The 19,775-nt window shown below is 46.0% G+C and overlaps 1 protein-coding gene across 1 annotated transcript in view; it reads right to left on the reverse strand.

Moving 5' to 3' along the window:
- Positions 1–229: 229 nt before the first annotated feature.
- The window catches only part of ATIC (5-aminoimidazole-4-carboxamide ribonucleotide formyltransferase/IMP cyclohydrolase), a 31,511-nt gene continuing 11,965 nt past the window's right edge, over positions 230–19,775 (reverse strand). Inside the window, exons 8-16 of the mRNA XM_054044289.1 lie at positions 18,649–18,774; positions 18,351–18,458; positions 17,111–17,196; positions 15,565–15,654; positions 12,998–13,126; positions 11,832–11,924; positions 3,549–3,731; positions 1,432–1,587; positions 230–584 (exon numbers count right to left, since the gene is read on the reverse strand). Coding sequence (XP_053900264.1) covers positions 465–584; positions 1,432–1,587; positions 3,549–3,731; positions 11,832–11,924; positions 12,998–13,126; positions 15,565–15,654; positions 17,111–17,196; positions 18,351–18,458; positions 18,649–18,774 — 1,091 coding nt within the window. The 3' untranslated portion in view covers positions 230–464. The remainder of the gene's footprint in view (positions 585–1,431; positions 1,588–3,548; positions 3,732–11,831; positions 11,925–12,997; positions 13,127–15,564; positions 15,655–17,110; positions 17,197–18,350; positions 18,459–18,648; positions 18,775–19,775) is intronic.

A 19,775-nucleotide genomic window follows, 5' to 3' on the forward strand; every position in this document is an offset into this window, starting at 1 on the left:
CACATTGGGAGAAAGCTGCTAACTCGAGAGCAATCTGTGTAGTTTCAGTTTATAACAGATTTTTATCAATCCATTACAAATGTGGCTGCAAGGCAGGACTTTCACAATGTTCCATCAGCTTTTTAATTAATTGGTAAAGTCTGGGCTATAAAATGTAACTCATAAAATGAAGCCTCTTTTCCCGAACACACACACAATATGAAAGACATAAGACTGCACACTCATCACAGCCAGGAACCGCGTATTTATTTTCAAAAGAAATTAATTCCTTTGCAAGTATCAAGCTTCTTTTTGCTTTAATTTGCAGCCAGCAGCAGGGGCTTTGTTTACTGACTACACAAGGACACTCTACCACATGTGCCGACTGGGTTTCCAGATGTAACGGGTGAAGTTACAGTCATTGCGTATGCCGAGCCCGGGGCTGAGCGAGTGACAGCAACCGGCTGTGACAGCCCATGGTGGAATCAGTGATGGAACAGCCGAAGATTGGTGTGAATGAGAGTTATTCCCAACTCATTGCACGCTTCGATCACAACTTGGTCGGCAGCTGAGCCAGATGGGGCAGCAATAAACTGGACTCCGCTCTGAACAAAGATTTGGAGACGCTAAAGGTTAGTGATGAAAAGCAAAAACAACTGGATGAATTGTGCAGTGAAACTAGGAAATATGGTACAACCAGCACAGACCTGTGCTCTTCTCCAGTCCAGATTGTCAGCCCCCAACTCACTGTATTTCTGCAGTGCAATTGAAAACCTGTGGCTGGCCCGTGCCAGCTGACTTGGGCTCAGGGGGCGTGGGCTGAGGGGCTGTTTAACTGCAGTGCAGACTCCCAGGCTTGAGCTCTGGGACCCTCCCACCCTGCAGGGTCCTAGAACCTGGGCTCCAGCCCGAGCCCGGAAGTCTACTCTAGAATTCAACAGCCTCTTAGCCCAAGTCAGAGCATGGGCCAGCTGTAGACATACCCCAGGAGTCCTAGACATGAACCAGGACCCCACTGCACTAGGTGCTGTACAGCCACACAACAAAAAGATGGTCCCTGCCCCAAAGGGCTTACAAGCCAGTAAGTAAGTTACTCACAGGACTAGTCCTGGACTACTCCTCATGTAAGTAACTGCTTGCCAGTGTGAGTAAAAAGGTCACAATCTGCTCCTCTGAACTTAACAGCATTATCTGGATTTTTTTTGGCTAGATCTGTCATACTTTTACACTCCTTTAATTCTAAGCCAACATCCATGGTGGTTAGCATGGAGAACCATTGTGCTCCAGAAAAACCTCTCCTAGAATGCAGCAGTTCTAGTTGGCACTTTTCAAGCACCACGTGTATAAAATGCAGACACATTCCACAGTGCACGAAATGGACGAAATAAAGCCAAAACCACCCAGGTGTTTCCCTTAGGTCACCCTGACATCCAGGCCGCACAACGACCTTACCCGTTTAGCTCTGTCCACGTTATCCCTAAAAGGGAAGAATGCATCCGAGCTGAGGGAGACTGCGTCCAGCTGGCCAATCCATTCCTTCTTTTCGGCCTCAGAGAGCTGCGCTGGGACCTCCTCAAACAGCGCCTTCCATTTAACCAGATCGTCCCCCTGCAAGAACAGAGTCAGCTTAGCCTGATGGCATTCACTCCTTTTACTGCTCTCTGGCTATCACCATCCCAGAAATGGCTTCTGGGCCTCCTCCCAGCCCCCTATGCATACGAGCGATGTCATCTCTTTTACATCCAAGTTCACAACTATTCTACAGTCCTGATCTTACATGGTGCTCTGCTGCTGTGAACTTCACACCAGGAATTTACTAGATCCGAAGTGACTGTGGAAAGAGATTACCAACCACTGCTCCTGCTACCATCCCTGCTCCTCGCTCGTTTCTGGCCCATATGCTTTCTTTGGCCGGTTAGTGCTATGCCGTTCGGTGTAAACACAGGACACACACACAAACAGGATTTGGTATAAGGAGCTTCACATATGTCTGATGAACAGGAGCTTGCCTTATGAATCACCTTCTTAAACTGCACTAATCCACCTCCCATGCCATCCCATTAAGCAAGCAGTTGCTGATGTATGTGTGATTCACTAGGTTCCCATTCCAGTTGTTGGGTTTATACTTTAAAAGGGCATATATGCTTTACTGAGGCAGTCACTGCCTGCAACAGCCTGGCCCAGTTTGATTCTGGGAATCCAAGCAGCCATAGAAATGAACTGCAGAAATTAGAGTGAAAATACAGTAGGAAAAGTCTAAGTGCTGGCAATACTTTGAACCTTTTATTCTTTGTTTTCTAAGATTCAGAATTAATTTAGTGCCTGTTGGAAACTGCCAGATAAAACAGCCCTGGAGATGGACATCCTCTGAACAGGCGGAAAGTCAATGCTCCCTTACACTGCAGCACACAGCAGATGGGGGAAATTAGGAGACATGGTTCTATCCCCTGGCTCTCTGCCATTGACCTGCCGTGTGACCATGGGCAAGTCACTGCCCATCTTTGTGCCTCTCCACAGCCACCCCTTTTGTCTATTTATAGTGGAAGCTCTTCAGGGCAAAGCCTATCTCTGTGTATTTGTCCAGCGCCTGGCACAAAGGGGCCCCATGCTCAGCTGGGTCCTGGAAGTGCTGCTGCCCAGTAGTAACAGCCCTCCAGCTACCTCTGGCTGCGAAAGACTATTACAGCTTCGCTGCCCACTTGTGTACCTAGGACTGCAGGGATTATGATTGTCCACACCGCAGGCGCTGCCCCCACAATGTGTCTCCCATAGGAACTGGACAGAGATTATTTTCACACAGGCCAAACAGTTCTCAAACTCAAATGACTTCTGGCCATTAACAGTCTGGACCTCATTTGACCTGTCCCCAAAGGTGAGTGACTGAATTCCGTTATCCATCCAGCCCTCCAATACGCTCAAGTTTCCTCCTATACAAATTGACTGCAGGAGACAGATGAGTGGCTTCACTAACCGAAAGACCCAAATCTGGTCCTAGTTATTACCTCTGGTTTCTGAGGGGCTAAGGGTAGGTCTACACTTACCTCCGGACCCGGCGGTAAGCAATCGATCTTCTGGGATCGATCCCGGAAGTGCTCGCCATCGACGCCGGTACTCCAGCTCGGCGAGAGGAGTACGCGGCATTGACGGGGGAGCCTCCCTGCCGCGTCTGGACCCGCGGTAAGTTCGAACTAAGGTACTTCAAATTCAGCTACGTTATTAACGTAGCTGAATTTGCGCACCTTAGTTCGAAATGGGGTGTTAGTGTGGACCAGGCCTAAGAGTGCAACCCAGGAAGCATGCCCAGTGTGGCGGGAACAAGGAGAGGCTCCTCTCTCTCAACGACAATTAAAGAGTGCGCTCTGAAAGGATACAGCCCTCCCGGGACAGAAGATCCAGCGCGGTGATGCAAGACTGGGATGACAGATGGAAGGGGAAAAAAAAAAGGGCAAAGGAAGAGACCACCCACAAGATTCAGGAATCCCTGCCCTGGTCTATTCATCAATACTGATCCCACAAGAAAATGTGCAGAACCTCCGGGACGGTCTTTAGGGAAAATCCTGGCGCGTTACCTCGCCGATGGTCCCGGTGACATACTGATCGATGGCATTGGAGATCTCCGCCCTCTTCACTCCAGCTTTGAACTTCATGGCGAGCACTTGGGGGTGGTGTCTCAGCCACCAATGGTTCGCCTTGTCACCGGCAAGACGTGTGCAGTGGATTCGGGACTGCTGGCCTGCCCCTATGCCGATAACCTGCAGCACATGCAGAACACTGTAATGGACAGCCAAAGCACGTCCCCACGCACTGTGATCTTTATCAGAGCAGCCCCAACCCCAGAGCCATTTTAAACATACATGAAGGCAGAGAAAAGCCTTCCAGTCCTCCCCCGATGGTGATGAGTGCTCTAGAGATACCTAAGCCCTTCATCCTGCAACTTGCATCTGGGACAGATCCCAGCACTTGTGACTTCACTGGGGCTCCATAACTGGGTTCCTTGTGGACATTGGGGTCTGTGTGCAACCTGAAGCAGGATCGGGGCCCAAGTAATCAGGACTGGCACTGTGTGGAGGAGAACAGGCTCGGTCCATATCGTCTTTACGTGTCTCCCAGGTTCAACTACTTATACTTCAATTCCACACCCCACGTTTATTAGTATCTCTCTCAATTTTGTTAAATCAACATTTTCTAGCCCAGGCACAAAACCTACTCGACCCCACCCTCACCACAAGGATGTTTGTTTCTCTCACCCAATCAGTACGTGCCCTGTTACTATTTATTATTTGTGCTACCACAGCACCCTAGTGATGGACCGGTCTCTATTGTGCTAACAGCTAGAGAAACGGACTAGCTAAATTTTGCTTCCTGAATTCTACAAGTACCGACACGCACCTTCTGCCAAGGGAGTTAAATTGTCACACCAAAAAATGGTTTCATGCAGCTCTGGCTTTCATTTAAAAAGCGCTCTGTCTGCTCTAGGAATGACTAGGGCTGGTGAGAGAGTCTAGTCTACCTGTTCCTGGAAAAAGGTATTGGAAAGAGAATTCAGGTCTGTGCCCAGACCACCCCTGCGGGTGTAATCTCTCCAGGCGCCGTGATCGGCATGGTATAAAACCACCATACAGGTTAGATGCAACTTCTGGCATATTACGAACAAGCCCCAGTCATGCCTGATAAGGAGGAGAAGCTAGTTGTCACTCTGGACAACTGGTCTGTCAAATCAGGGCATAACTTGAAACATCAAAGCCTTGCAGCTGCCAATACATTTCCTATTCGGCCATCGGCCAGAGAGAGGAGGAGGATTTAAAAATAGCTGCACACTAAACCTAAGCCCTTACTTAGTGGGTTTGGAGTTTAATATAAAACCGGGCCCCTGAGGATGCTGCCTCCAGGAGCAACGTTTGAAATGGGACCTTTTCAAGCCACCTAGAATGAAAGAGGCAGTGTATCTGCTTTGCCTCCTCCAGCCCTGCTCTGGTCAGACAGATTCTTCGCTCAGCAGATAGCTTTTCCCTCTCTCCCTTCAACTGGAGCACATCCTGGTGTTCATATTTTTGGAGAATCGTCTGCTTTCCTGAACTGTAAGCCCTGACAGTAGTTTGCACTGTTTAACTAAGTGTGCCATTAACCCCACACCTACCAATGCCAGTCTATGGCTGATGGTAATAAAAAAATCATTTATTTTAAAAAATTAAAATAAACAATAAAATAAATACATTAATAATGTTTAAAAAATTAATAAATAAATGCCACCACCACCCCAGGACTACACTGCTGAATTCCACCCCCAACCTAGAGGGCCAGTCGCACTTTTGTGACACGTCTTTTGTCACAAGTCCTGCAGTCTCCAGACCTGCTGGCCCCTCCTGTTTATAAAGCCCCAGCATGCTTTGGGCTGGGTATGTCATTCGCACACCCTGGAGCTGCTCCCCCCTCCCTCCCCCCCCGGATGAGGTACACTCCTCGTTCTATAGTATTGCCTGGTTCATGGTGTCGAAACATCGGTGTGATGTTTTTACACCTCAGTTAATTGAAAACAGGTGTCCCTGGAGTTGTTATGCATCCCGTTGCCCCACTCCCCGCAGCAGAGAGCATGCTGGGAAGCCATGCAGAGCAAGAGCCAGTGAGCCACATGACATCTGGACATGGCGCAAAATGACAAGCTAGGTTTTAATGTATACGTGAGCTGGCTGAACCGCATAGCCATGTTCTTTGAAGGCATTCGCACGCAGGGCCAGACTCCACACACAATTACTAGCGGGTGTAGTGCTTACTACTGCTAGTCCCACAGCCTTCAGTATCACGTCTACAGTCATGTGCCTCTCTGTATGAGGTATTAATGTAGCCTCCATCACTGTAGTATCTGAGCATCTCACAATCTCCAATGAAAGATCCTCACCACACTCCTGGCAGTGATATTAGTCCCATTTTATAGATGGGCACTGAGATACAGAAGCTACAGGTCTTGAGGTGCCTAATGTCCACTGATTTTAGGTGCCTTATGGATGGTCTGCCTACCCACACTGGAGGGGAAAAGGTTAATGTAGGCCTCAGAGGCCAATTAACCCACCTGGAGAGCAAGCTAGGCCTACTGAAAGATGAAGCCCAACTGGGGCGAAGCTGGGTGAAGGGAAAAGAGAAGCCATCTGGAGCAGAAAGAGGCTGCAGGGAGGTAGTGTACAACTCTGCAGTCACTCTTGGTAGCTGACAGCCCTGAGGAGAACAGGAAGGAACCTGGAGGACCAGGACAAAGCCCGGTGGAAGTTGAGATCGTGGGAAGACACAGGATTGGAGCAAGCTCGGGGGAGGGGGGGGGGGGGGAGGAAGAGGCTACTGGCGGGAAGGAGTCCAGGGAAGCAGCAGCAAGGTATCTGACAGAGCAGAACATGGCTACTCAGCCTAGGGTCCCCAGAGTGGAACCTAGTGTAGCAGATGGGTCTGGGTTCCCCATCAGCTGCTGAGGTGGCGGCATGAAGCCCCCCGACAAAAGGGGATGAGGACAATTTAAAGCCCTGAGCGAAGGGGTGCAGGGACCTTGGGTCCAGAGCTGGGGACCGAAAACCAAATGTAAGGATTAGGGTGACTGATTGTTGGACTTCGTTGTGGGGCTAACTGTGACCTGGCTGGAGGGCCAAGCCATGAGACGTGAGACCACCACAGGACTGGAGTGACTGCCGGTCGTGGATGCTAGAAAGGAAAGAGCTGCTGTGTCCACGCCCAGCCATGAGGGGGCGAACCAGTGGTGAGTCCACTCTTCTATGTGCCTAAATCCCTTGGATCTGAGCCTAGGTGACTTGTCCAAGGTCAATTCAAACAAAGCCGGTGGCTGAGCAGGGAGCTGAACTGGGGTCTTGAGTCCCACTAGGCCAGCCCCCTAACGGCTGGAAGCTGAAGCCAGGCAAATTCAGACTGGAAATAAGGAGTACATTGTTAGCAGTGAGTAATGAACCACTGGGACAACTTTCCAAGAGAAACACTAATTCAGCCAGGAATTATTTCAGTGACATTGTCGGACCCGTGTTACGCAGGAGGTCGGCTAGATGATCAGAGGGGCCTTAGAATCCAAGATCATCCTGCTCCTCTAGTTCTGTGTCTTCAATGGGACTGACTACCCCAGACTGGGCGCACAGCATAATGCATGGACGGATGGACACACACACCCCCCTTTGAAAAGTCTCATTAGCCCCCTGGCCCAGGGTGAGTACGTTTTGTTTTGATGTACCGGTAAAGCACTAATCCCCCCTCTCATTTTCAGTGCTGTAGCAGGGAAGTGGAATGGATTCTGTGCTTGGGCTGGTTGCTTTTCAGGGCAGTTTTGCCAGGCTGGGCTGGGCACACATCCCCAGCTATTTCAAAACCAGAGCTCGCAGGAAGGTAGAAACCCCCTTTCATAGTTTCTTCCTGCGCCCATTAAGTCGAGACGGAAGAGTTAACCAGACGGGCTAGCGTAGAGATGCTGTGCTGAGGCCAGCAGCCCTGGCCAATGCCTCAGACTTTCCGATGCAGCTAGATTGCAACAGATGTTAAAGCTATAAGTCAAAAGAAAGAAATGAATCATTTGCCTTTTCATTCATCAAGATGTAATGAGTTCACCTTTTACCAGAGCTGTAAAACACACCTCCCCCAAAGAGTAAATGAAAGACTCAGGCTGTGGTCTTTCTTGGGCTGACACTTTATATCATTTGCTCATAATTAACTTATTGCTACTGTGTTTAATAAATCCATAGAGTTGAATATGAGCAATGTTATTAATGTCATGATATGAAGTAACAAAAATAGGGCCCGGCTTTTTTTAAATGGTGCTTTTCATCAGTACATCTCAAAAGCACTTTATAAAGTATGACCATTTTACAGATGGGGAAACTGAGTGACTGGCTGTGATGGGGCAGCTGCCCCTCACTGGCAGAAAGGGGGTTAAAAGCAGTCCTAGGGAAGCTGTGCTGGAGGCAGCCAATTAGAAAGGGGCCGAGAGGAGTAGCCAATCATGGCCTAGCAGGCCCATATAAGACTGGCCGCAGGCAGAGCAGAGTTCAGAAGCTGACTGGAACTTGAGGGGAGAAAACCAGACTCCTAGTAGGGGTAAGAAGCCTCAGCACTGAGGACAAGTCAGTGCTGCAAGCAGGGACTGGGGAGCTAGAGAGAGCTCCTGGCTGGCTGCTAGGGCCTGCAGGCTGAGGCCCTGAGGTAAGGGCAGAAGAGGGTGCTGGAGCTGCATGGGAAGCCACGCCAGGACAATGGACTGCAGTTGCCACTGAGGAAAGTGGCTGGGTGGAGATTGCAGGTCTCCTGGAAGAGAGCCCCGAACGTACACAGAACCCTGATGAAGTCTGAACCCAGAAAACTACTTCCACTGATGCAGTTTCAGCATTAGAGCTTTAGCTTTTTTATTTCCCTGGCAACCTATGTAGTCTGGCTAAATTAAGAGATTTACTTTCATGCCTCTGCATTCATTCTGAGTAACGAATGAAGTCTAATGCCCTCTTAAAGTTTAGATGATAAAGAATGTTGCAGTATATATTCCCAAGTGGACAAAATGCAGCGTGATAGCTGAAAACTTTTATTTTAAATATTGTAGACATTTAAGAAAAACGGGCCCATTTTATCTTTAAGATACTCTGAATGGAAGGGGGAGGGGAGGCTTAATTGCAATTTTTAATTTAGTAATAATGATAATGCCCAACTCTCATATCACGCTTTTCATCAATAGATCTCTGAGCGCTTTACAATCTTAATGTATTAATCCTCCGTGACCCTGTGAGGTAGTACTATTAACCCCCACTGTACAGATGGGGGAGCTGAGGCTAAATGACTTGCCCTGGGTCACACAGAAAGTCTGTGGCGGAGCAGGGAAATGAACCTGGGTCTCCCAGTGCTCTAACCATTGAGTCATCCTTTCTTTCCTGTGTCATTAAGGAGTGCGAACCAACATGCTGCCCGGTATTATAATGGTTGGTTTTGCCATTACAGGAAAGCAGACAAAGTAAGGGAGAAGGTCCTTCCTGCAATTCTTGGTTTACTGCAAATTAAGTGACAGTTCCACAAATGCTTCTTCCCATCCCAATCCTCCCCAACCCTAATTAGCAACCTGCCCTGCTTGCAGCATCTGTTCCACTTACAATTCCAAAGAAACCGATCTGGTTGAAAGAAATCATGGGTCACTGAGATACAAAAGCTCCTCTGAAAGAGGGGGGTTGTAGGTAAGGCAACCCCATGGGAATCAAAGGAATGGAAGTTGGGAGCACTCAGCACCGCGTAGGATTGAGCCAGTAGTCCAGAGACTGCACACATCAGATGCCTAGACTATGTCTTAAGACAGTTTGTGATGAATTATCAATCAAGTTTCCCTTCTCAGTTTCTATTTGGGGAGGTGAACACTGAATATTCCAGGGAAGAACGCTGATCTTAAAGCCATGATGAGTGATCATCAAGTCGGTTATCTCCAGACAGCACTGCATACAGGGAATCGCTTGAGCTAGGTGACTTCTTAATTGGAATGCCATATGCAGGGACATAAAGGAAAGCTTGTGTGTACTTCAAAAATAAGGGAGGGTGATGTCAACTCCTAGAATCCCAGAGGGCATTCCATAGATTTTAAGACTATCTAGTCTGACCTCCTGAATAACACGGGCACAGAACTTTACCAGGTGATTCCTGCATCAAGCCCATGAAGTAGCATATTTTAGAAAGACATTCCATTTTGATTTAAAGACCGCAAGTGATAGAGAACCCACTGGTTACCCTCATTGGTAAAAAGAATTGTACCTTATTTCTAGTCTGAAATTGTGTAGCTTCTGCTTCCAACCATCAGATCTTGGTCGTTCCATTAAAATAAAGGCAGAATGTACAATAAAAACCAAGAAGAGAAACATGTATGCTTGGCTAAGAGATTTCCCCTTGAATGTGCATAAGCAAATTATCAAGCAAACCTCGGGCAACGACCCAGCTGGATTTCTGCTTATACAGACATGATTCTAACCCACTTCTCATCCATCACAAGGGCCTTTTCACATACACATGGGACATGCATTACTCCAACCACCACAGAAACATCTGCAGTAGCACATTAATCTCATCACTAAAAAGGCACCAGGGGTTGATGGGGCTGCTGCTGTATTGAGTGAGCAGAGGGGGGAAGAGGAACACAGGCCAATCAGACCTTTGTCCTGGGGCAACCAGAATTAATGCTTTCTTAGATGGAGACCTATTTAAAAAGCCTCAGGGAGAGAAAATGCCAACTTTCCAGCCAAATGCCTTGTCAGAGCTATGTAGCACATGACACCAGAAAATACAGGGAAGTAACGCAGGGGTGCATTTTAACTCTAGACGATGACAATCTGGTGCATGCAGGTGAATAATACTGAGGATGGATTAAACAAGGAATCATTAAAGGTGACACACAAAGGAAAAAAATTGGGATTGTGCCTGATTTTGCTTCTGTATGGTGTGGGGGTGGGAGGTGAAGGGGGTGGAAGAGAGAGCTGAAGTTTATAAAAAAAAAAAAGTATGCTTTTTTTTTTTTAAATGTAAGAAATTCTGGTTTTGTCTCACAGGGTTAGTGGAATGATGACATCACAACAGCAAGCAATTGAGAGCGGAAATGAATTTCAGTCAGTCTGTTTAAAAGTCTTTGGTAATATTTAAATACAATGCCTAATGAACACCTGGGAGCAAACAGAACAAGGAGTACTTGTAGCATCTTAGGGCTGATCCACTCTAAGCCCCCAGTTCGAACTAAGATACGCAACTTCAGCTACATGAATAACATAGCTGAAGTCGAAGTATCTTAGTTCGAACTTAAAGGTACTTACCGCGGGTCCACACGCAGCAGGCAGGCTCCCCCATCGACTCCGCCTGCTCCTCTCACGAAGCAGGATTACCAGCGTTGATGGCAAGCACTTCTGGGATGGATTTATTGCATCTAGACAAGACGTGATAAATCGATCCCAGAAGATCGATTGCTTGCCGCCGAACCAGTGGGTAAGTATAGACGTACCCTTAGAGACTAACAAATTTATTTGTGGGCTAAACCCCACTTTGAAAGCTTATGCCCAAATAAATTTGTTAGTCTCTACGGTGCCACAAGAACTCCTCATTGTTTTTGCTGATACAGACTAACAGGGGCTACCACTCTGAAACCTGGGAGCAAATGTTTCTGTTAAAAATTCACACCCCATCTGCTCATTGATGGTGTAACTTTTGACAACACACACGAAAGCCCACCCCCCAAGGTAAGTCTTCCATCAAAATCAAGGAAGACTTGACATTCCTGATACTCCAAAGTTAAAAGACAAACAGAATAAAAACCTCATCTACTTACAAAAAGCCCTTCTTTATACATCACAAAGCAGCAAAATAAGGCAATTAAAATATATCCTTTGCGGGTTGCCTTTAAATTAAACACTGTCAGACACCAGGTGTGAAACCCATACTCACATGCTAATACTTTAAAAATCAAATGAATGCCCACCAACAAAAAGATCCCAGATAAAAACCTGGACAGAAGCTTTCGGGAGCCGGGGGGGGGGGGATTCAGGCCCTGATCCTGCAAACATTTAACAACACGAACAAAATTATTCAAGTGTTTAATTCTTTGCACGCTTGATCCCTTAGTCCCTAAATCACCATCCATTCCCTGGTTGTGAAAAGATCCCATGATTTTGCTTTCACAGGCAGCCACTTGAGAGCTACAGAACTTGAGCTACTGTTCCATGTAACAGTGTCTAAGCCAGCTTGCCTATACTTGTTTAATAGCTTCCAGTACACTAAGTGATTTTACACCTGGTGTCGGACAAAACGTACTATAGGCCAGTTTGGCTGAGACGGTATACTCCCCCTAGGCAGCCCTGTTTGGTTACCTGCCCATTCTTAGCATAGCAAACTGAATTGGACTGGGTGTACTTGACAGCGATGGTGGCCACAGTCAAATTCTGGATCGCAGACTCGGGCAGCTGAAACAACAGAAAGCGATAATGAGTGTATCATTTAAATAACAGATTTAGAACGTTCTGCAATTGGCTATAAATCTGCAAACCAGAAACCATTGCATGTGTTATATAATACCATAGCAAAATGACTAAAAATGACCAACAATCTGATTATCTACTAATGTTCTTGTAGCCCAAACCAACCCTAAACTCAGGTCTCGACAACTAAGTGACTGACAGTCAAACACTGGCCCTAATCCTGAAAACATTCATGCACTTGCTTAATTTTACACTGGTGAACAGTCCAGTTGCATTCACTACTCACATGTACGAAGCTAAGCTTGTGTTAACGTATTTGCCAGATCAAGGCCATAGTTTGAAATTAGGGTGACCAGATGTCCTGATCTTATAGGGACAGTCCCGATTTTTGGGTCTTTCCCTTATATAGGCTCTTATTATCCCCCACCTCCATCCCAATTTTTCACTTGCTGTCTGGTGACCCTATTTGAAATGCTGTTGACAATTTTATTTTACACTCAGTCTGCTACTAATTTGTTAAACTGTTTTCCCATTTACCACGTTTCTCAGCTCCCCTTGACGTATTTGACTATTTCTACATCCATATAGGTCTGCTACTTCACAGTGAAAAATTAGGACAAATGTAAAACACATGTAACTAACTGCCCACTGGTGATGTGTAAACCATCTGTGTATGGAACAGAGAGATCTAGGAGTTTATACAACACAATGCAAACAAATGAGACTATTAAACAGTGACTCCGAATGAGACCACAATGGTTTCTTACCGTATTGCTGTGGAACTATGGCAATTAAAAGAGGAACTTCCTATTTATAATCTTGATAATCAGCAATAAAGAGCTAGATCCTGCTCGTCTTACTCAGGCAAGTAGCTAAAACGAAGGCAATGGCTCTACTTGCATGAGTAGATTTGGCCCAGTGCATCATTTTGCTGAAACCACAAGTCTGCCTGAACATTTTAGGGTCTTTTATGATAGAATTTCACTTCCTTTGCTGATTGGAGCCCACCAGTTCACTCAAACAGTCCTCTCATTTCTCACCAATTCTCTTACACTTACATTTTTGTTCTTGCTAACAATGTTCTTGAACAGGGACCGGTCAATAACGCCGTTGTTCCTCTTCTGCGTGAGATGCAACCCAAAAAGGGTTCGAATCTCGTTTTCATCTGGCTCGTAATCAAGCTCCATCTAAAAGCAGACACATAGAAAGTAGTGCTTCACGCTCTTTGAACCCTTCCGATCCAACGTCGAGCAGTGACCCTTTTGAACCTGACTTCCAGCAATAGTTTACCTTAAAAAACAATGTAAATCTTTTACATAATCCAAAACAGATGAGTGGAAAGGTGATGGGATGCCAAAACAGAGGTTGTACCAGCAAACTGGAGCACCAACTTCTCAGCACCAAAACAAAGTGTCACTTTAAGGGAGAAGATAGGGGATAGGAGTGTGCACACTGGATGTTTAGACACATAGGGCCAGACTGTGACCCACAAAGATCCGCACGCAGAAAGGACCTTCCCTGCACAGAACTTCCCCCTCCCATGTGGCAGTGGAAGAGGGCAACCATCTTCGCAGACTTCCCCCCACCTTTACAGGGGGCATAGATAGTGGAGCAGAAGCAGTCCTTGGGGAATGTGTGTTGTCTCTTCACTCTAACATTCAGTCAAACACCAAGAATAAGGTCCCTTTATAGGGAATCTGGTGACAAGCAGTGATTGAGTCTCTCAAGAATTAAAGATTTACTAGTTACCACTGCATCCTTGCAAAACTGATATAACTTGGGAGGAATCAGCCTTCAAGACTGCCTGTAATTTCTTTCCTGCTTGCCTGCAGCACCTAAGCCACCTTCTAGAGCTCTTCTGACAGTAACGCTTGAATCCGCCTCTCATCTGAAGTTGGAATTTTTTATGTGCTGCTACTTAAGTTCTTAGCTTTCCTGTGCGCGTCAGCCTCTCAGAGAGGGACTGGGATAGGAGCTACATGGATCCTTTGGCTATAGTATAAAATCTCCTACAGAATCTACAATGAAACTGGCAGAATTTAAAGTCACGTGTACGCTGCTCAGCACATGTGAGCAGGGGGCATGGTGATGGTAATCTGAATGATCTGGCAGTGTCTTGTTAAATATTTGACAAGTACTGCTATCAACGGAATATGGGATCATGCATTACCACGGCGTCTAAACTGCGCCTGCAATGTGATTATTCTTCATCACATGGGATTCTGTAGCAGGGTGGTCATCTGCTCCTGCCCGGAAGGGCTTAAAACAACCCTGGGAGAGGGCTGTGGCAGAGGAAAGCTGGGCTGACTGGGGGAAAACAGCTCAGTGTGGCCAAGCCCCAAACAGACCCAGCTGACCCTATAAAGGCCAGGGAAGCCAGGAGCAAACAAACAAACACTCTCTCTCTGCCTTTAGAGGGAGAAGGGCCTGGCTGCTAGGGAGTGTACCTGGGTACCTAAGGTGGAGCAGGGCTGGGGGAAGGCAAGAGGAGCTGGGGAGCTCCGGCCTGGAAACCCCCTGGACTGCAGGCCTAGGGAAGGCCAACTGGGTACTGGGGTTGCAAAGGGGCAGCCCACAGGTAGGCAGAGGCAGCAGGTCCAAACCCCTTTGTCTGTGGTGAGTGGCTGATACGCTGCAGTCTGCCCCAGTGAATGGGGGCTAAGTGATGACTGGCAGTAGCCAAGTCTGAGGCGAAGTGGGGATAGTGGGTGGGGAGTTCCCCTGGGTGGGGAGACCCCGAGACTGAGGGGTTACTGCCAGAGGGGCAGCACCCAGTGAAAGGGGCACCGGGTCCTGGGAGGGACATGGGGGCCAGCAGCAAGGCAGATCACCAGCCTGCAGAGGACGCTCCGGAGCTGGGACGAGCTAATTCCCACAAACAACCAGCAGGAGGCACCGCAGGGGTGAGTCCCGCATGCTTACAGATTCAAATATGGTTGGTTGTTTTTTTTTTTTTTTTTTTTTTTTTTTAAAAAGGGCTTGTTGTTGTCTTTGGTTGTACCCACAGATTGATCCTGAGATCATACAGAATCTATTTTGTTGTTTTAAAAGGCTGTGCGCGCTGATGTAACAAATTGCTCCAAATGGGTGTCTCAATTATAAGATTAATGACAAAGCTGGAGAATTTCATAGATGGCAGGGGAGGTATCTATACATGTCAGGAACAGATAGGGAGGTTGGAGCGAAGTGGAGAGCAGTCCAGAAATTTTATTTCTGTAAAGTACTGTTGCTAATGTGCATATTATTCCCCCTCCCCCCCCCCCAAAAAAAAACATCAATGAAGACATTCTGAAAAATGTCCTGTTTAATATAAGCCTTTACTATATCTTCATGGACATGCCACTCCGTGAAATTCTAGATCCTTTAGAAATCTAATCCCAAACTGAATCAAAATCCAATTAGCTCAATGGGAACGTTCACATGCTCTTCAATGGGCTTTGGATCAGGCATTATCTGTGCGTAGTTCTAGCGCTGTAAACTCTGATTGGTAGAAAAAAATATTTCCAAATAGTATGGAGAGAAGGCCACCGAAAAAGAAGCTTATAATGAAAATGGAGCTGAGCTGGAGCTTTGGGTGGGCTGAGAAGTCTACGCTGAAACCACAAACAACATGTAGCACACCCACCTGGAGGATACAGTAACTCCCATTTTTCTTTCTGGAGAGGATTTTGAAAGCTTCCTCCTCATAGCCTGGGGCCACTATACCATCAGACACCTGCAACACACACATACACACAGCATTAGCCCCCGAGGGGAAAGAGCAACACTAATAGGCCATTTCAGATACTGTCATTAGAAACACATTAGAGGCCTGGTCTGAAGCCAACAAGAGTCTATGGACTTCAATAGACTTTGAATGAGGGCTCAATCCTGCAAACACTCACAAGTGCAAGTAGTATTACAAACGAGCATAATCCATTTAAGGACAACAGGATACTCACGTACTACGTGTTTGCAGGTTTCAACCATATGGATGAGTGCCACAATGCCTACAGGAGCATGTGTTTTTCCCCACTGAAGTCAATGGAACACACCTCCCACACATTTCCTATGGGTGAATTCATTCCTGTATCTATTCGAGACAGGTTTCTTGTAACGGCATACTGGAAATACTTTACCTACTATACAGAAGGCAGGTTTGTATTACGTTCTCTTTACTTTGAGCATCTTTGAAATTCAGGGTGATCAATAAAAGTCCTGGTACCTTTATGAATGTATTTGTCTAATTGGGTTCAAAAGAGATGCTTTTTACATGATGGCAGGTTTTCTTTTCTAAAAACAACTAACACTTGCCTACACAACAGAAGAGGTATGTATATATGGAGCAGCACCTTTTGGACCCAAGCTCTGACTGGTCAGAGACAAAGAAACTCCTCTTTCACCCATTCATTATTTCTAACTCTCGGATAATTTGAGGACACAAATAGTGACAGAATGGAACTGCATTGGCCCAAACAGCATTAAAAACTGACAGAAATGGTTTATTTTAGGGCCATAAAGTGATATGTTTCCTTTTCATTCATACTCTGCTTTCTTCCCTTCTTAAATAACACTCAGTGATATGAAGCTCAGCCTAGAACAAACACGAACACTGTTTGGTTAAGTATTAACGTTGTCTGATTTAATTTCGCATTCAGGGTTGTCATCTATTCTAGTGACTTGTGCGATATGCTCAGTTACACAGGCAAAGGGGAACCCAGCAGAATTAGGCTCAGTCTACTGGGTAGGCAGCAATCTACAAATGCATTCCTTTTTTCCCCAGGAAGAAGTAGGCAGGCACTTGTAGGGACCACTAGGAATTCCATACTGTTCCACCAGAGCTGCTGAATCACCTATTACTACAATACAATCAGGGGTTTAGAGACTTGCTTAAGTGGCCGATGAAGGTTATGATCCATCTTGGAATTTAGTGATTTGATTGTTTAGTTTTCACATCTGCTGCCACATATGAGCCACAGCTTGAAAAAATAATCAAGACTGGTTTAAATTCTGCACCCTGGATATTAAATGATTGGAACGGACCAATAAATACAAATGAATAAAATGGACAGAAACAAAAATGGACCAAAAAAAAAAAAAAAAAAGAAGTATGAATGGAATTGCAATTACAACCAACGAGTTCACCAAGAGCTCTTCACCTTTGTAGAATAACTTGCCATTCTTTTACTAACCTCTCTGGAAATGATTTTAGCAGTCGGGACGTCACAGATATCAGAGAGAGCGATGAAGTCACCAAATGAAGACATCCGATCAGCACCTGCAAAATAATGTTTAAAAAGTAATTCAACTCTAGCACACAAGAAAACCCACACCTACACCCCACCAAACCATTCATGACTCACTTTCTTTCCTCAGAGGTTGCTAATTTCATCACAAAGCAGAAGAAAGGGACACTTAAGAATCACAAGGAAGGGGAAAAAATCTAGGGCAGTCTCCCTGCCACAAAACCCATCCTAAAATATTTCTGTAGGTTCCTATTTTACTCCTTCACATTCTCATTTACGAAGCTTCTGTAATGAATGTCTTATATAACACTGACTTTTCTAAGCAAAACCAGAGTCAGAAATGTACATCATAGCCATTTTGTATTTTATATTTAATGAATTGGTGCTCATTTAAAACCAGAGACAAATTGCACCAGATGACACTGTGGAGGTTTCCCATTCACTCAGGTCAATGGTCTTCAGTGTCACCCCGCAACAACCTAGTTTTCTAATTGTGACAGAGAATGCCAATCGTGTAGTAGTACTTTTACTTTAACAATGACCATCAGAGGTGACCTACAAATTGGGGGAGAAAAACTGGGTGTGTGTCAATTGTTTCCTTTTGAAACTGAGATTTCATCTACCTGTTTTTCCTGGAACGTGATGGACAATGGGAGAATGAGCAGAATGACCTCAAAATATCAAGAGTGAAATCTGAGCCACTGAGAAGGGGCAAAAAAATTTTTAGCCTTCCTTTTTTTGTTTCTGTCAATACTTTAAACTCAAATAGAAAACGAATGGTTGGGAGAAAAGATTTCTTTGTGAACGATTCAACAGTACCCCACCCACAGTTGAGAGCTGAGAGCTTCCAATCCAGTTCTCTGGTTGTCCAGAGTCTGCCAGCAAAAGCAGGAAAGAGATTTTCACTTCAGAGTTGGTTGAACTAGCTAAACTCACTTTGACTGAGAGCCAGTCCTGATTTGGATCTAGGTCCCTCAAGAGGAGAATGGATTGCGCATTAATCAACAGAGTTATTTAGACACTTCTGGAGAAAAACCAAAAAAACAAGAGCTACTCGGATCTTCTAAATATCACCATAAACTTGCAAAGAGAAGAACCTGTGAACCACATGGCACATTGCTCAGGAGCAAGTACTATTAGTCTTCTCAGTTCTTTGCACAGATTATTTTTTCACTTGCCATCCCACCTCTTGCTCGTGCATATGCAGTTGCCAAAGGTGTCAGGGTCGCGTGTAAATCATGCACCATGCAGGCCTGAGCTTCTTCCACCGTGAGTGGCAGTCCAACAGCAGCACCTGGTGGATAAAATGAGCCAAGACAGTGGAAGAAGAAAATGAGAACTAATATTCTGGTCCAACTCCTTCATATCAGCAAAGCTGCTGGGGCATTTTAAGAGGCGAGAGGACAGACACTGCAGTGGCATTCAAAGAACAGAGTGCCTGTATTTCTTCCACAAGATGAATATCAATAAGATCCCCCTCTTACCTGCAGGACTGACGTGTTTGAACGAGGCTGCTGCAGGGATATCTAAAGCCTGCTTGAGTTCTTTCACCAGCTGCCAGGCATTCAGAGCGTCGCACAGGTTGATGAACCCAGGGGATCCATTGAGAACTGCACACAGATCATAAATGCACATTAAAGGCCTAAGGCCCCTCTCTCCAAGGAGCCTGAACGCCGAGTACAAGTTATTTTAAATTTAAACTGCCACCGCTTAGAACCAAAAATTACACAAGCTGTTTTCTTTTAAACACACCGAGCACGTAGGGAAAGAAAGAGCTGTTTTCTGCCCAGCTGCTCTGGACGTTGTATAACACGGAGTGCAAGAGCGGAGCCCAAGCACAAGGCCAAGATTCTACAGGACACCCACAGAGGAAGGACAGGCCTGCAGTTTACTCACTGCACTGTGACTCGCGAAAACTGGGTTCAGTTTCTGTCTCTGCCACAGGCTGCCTGTGTGACTTTGGACAAGACTCTTAGGCCCTGATCCTCAAAGGCACTTCGGCATCCAACTCCCACTGATTTCAAACTCCCATTCCAATGGGAGTTAGGAGCCAGATCTTCAGGCATTTAGGCACCGAGTATCCCTGCGTCTCACTTTCCCCACCTGTAAAATAGGAATAGCAGCCCTTTCTTCTCCCACCCATTAGTCTCCCATGTCTACTTCGGGCACAAACTGTCTCTTCCTGTCTATATACGGTCTAGCAGTATGGAGCCCTAATTTCTAAAGAGGACATTGTAACAGAAGTAGTTAAAGAACACGGGAATACTTTATTTAAATATGTACATTTCTGCTCCCTCTATGGTGAGTCTTCTCAGAAACCCAAGATGTTTTTATTTGTTTGTTTGTTTTTTAAACTAAGTGGCTATGGCCCTGATTCAGCAGGATACATCGCTACCTCGATAGAACGCGACCCGATATAACATGAATTCGGCTATAACGCGGTAAAGCAGTGCTCCGGGGGGGCGGGGCTTCGCACTCCGGTGGATCAAAGCAAGTTCAATATAACATGGTTTCACCTATAACGCGGTAAGATTTTTTGGCTCCTGAGGACAGCGTTATATCGAGGTAGAGGTGTACTTAATCACGTGCCTAACTTTAAACACGCGTGCTG

The sequence above is a fragment of the Malaclemys terrapin genome, chromosome 11 (assembly GCF_027887155.1).
Source record: "Malaclemys terrapin pileata isolate rMalTer1 chromosome 11, rMalTer1.hap1, whole genome shotgun sequence".
Taxonomy (NCBI): Eukaryota; Metazoa; Chordata; order Testudines; family Emydidae; genus Malaclemys; species Malaclemys terrapin.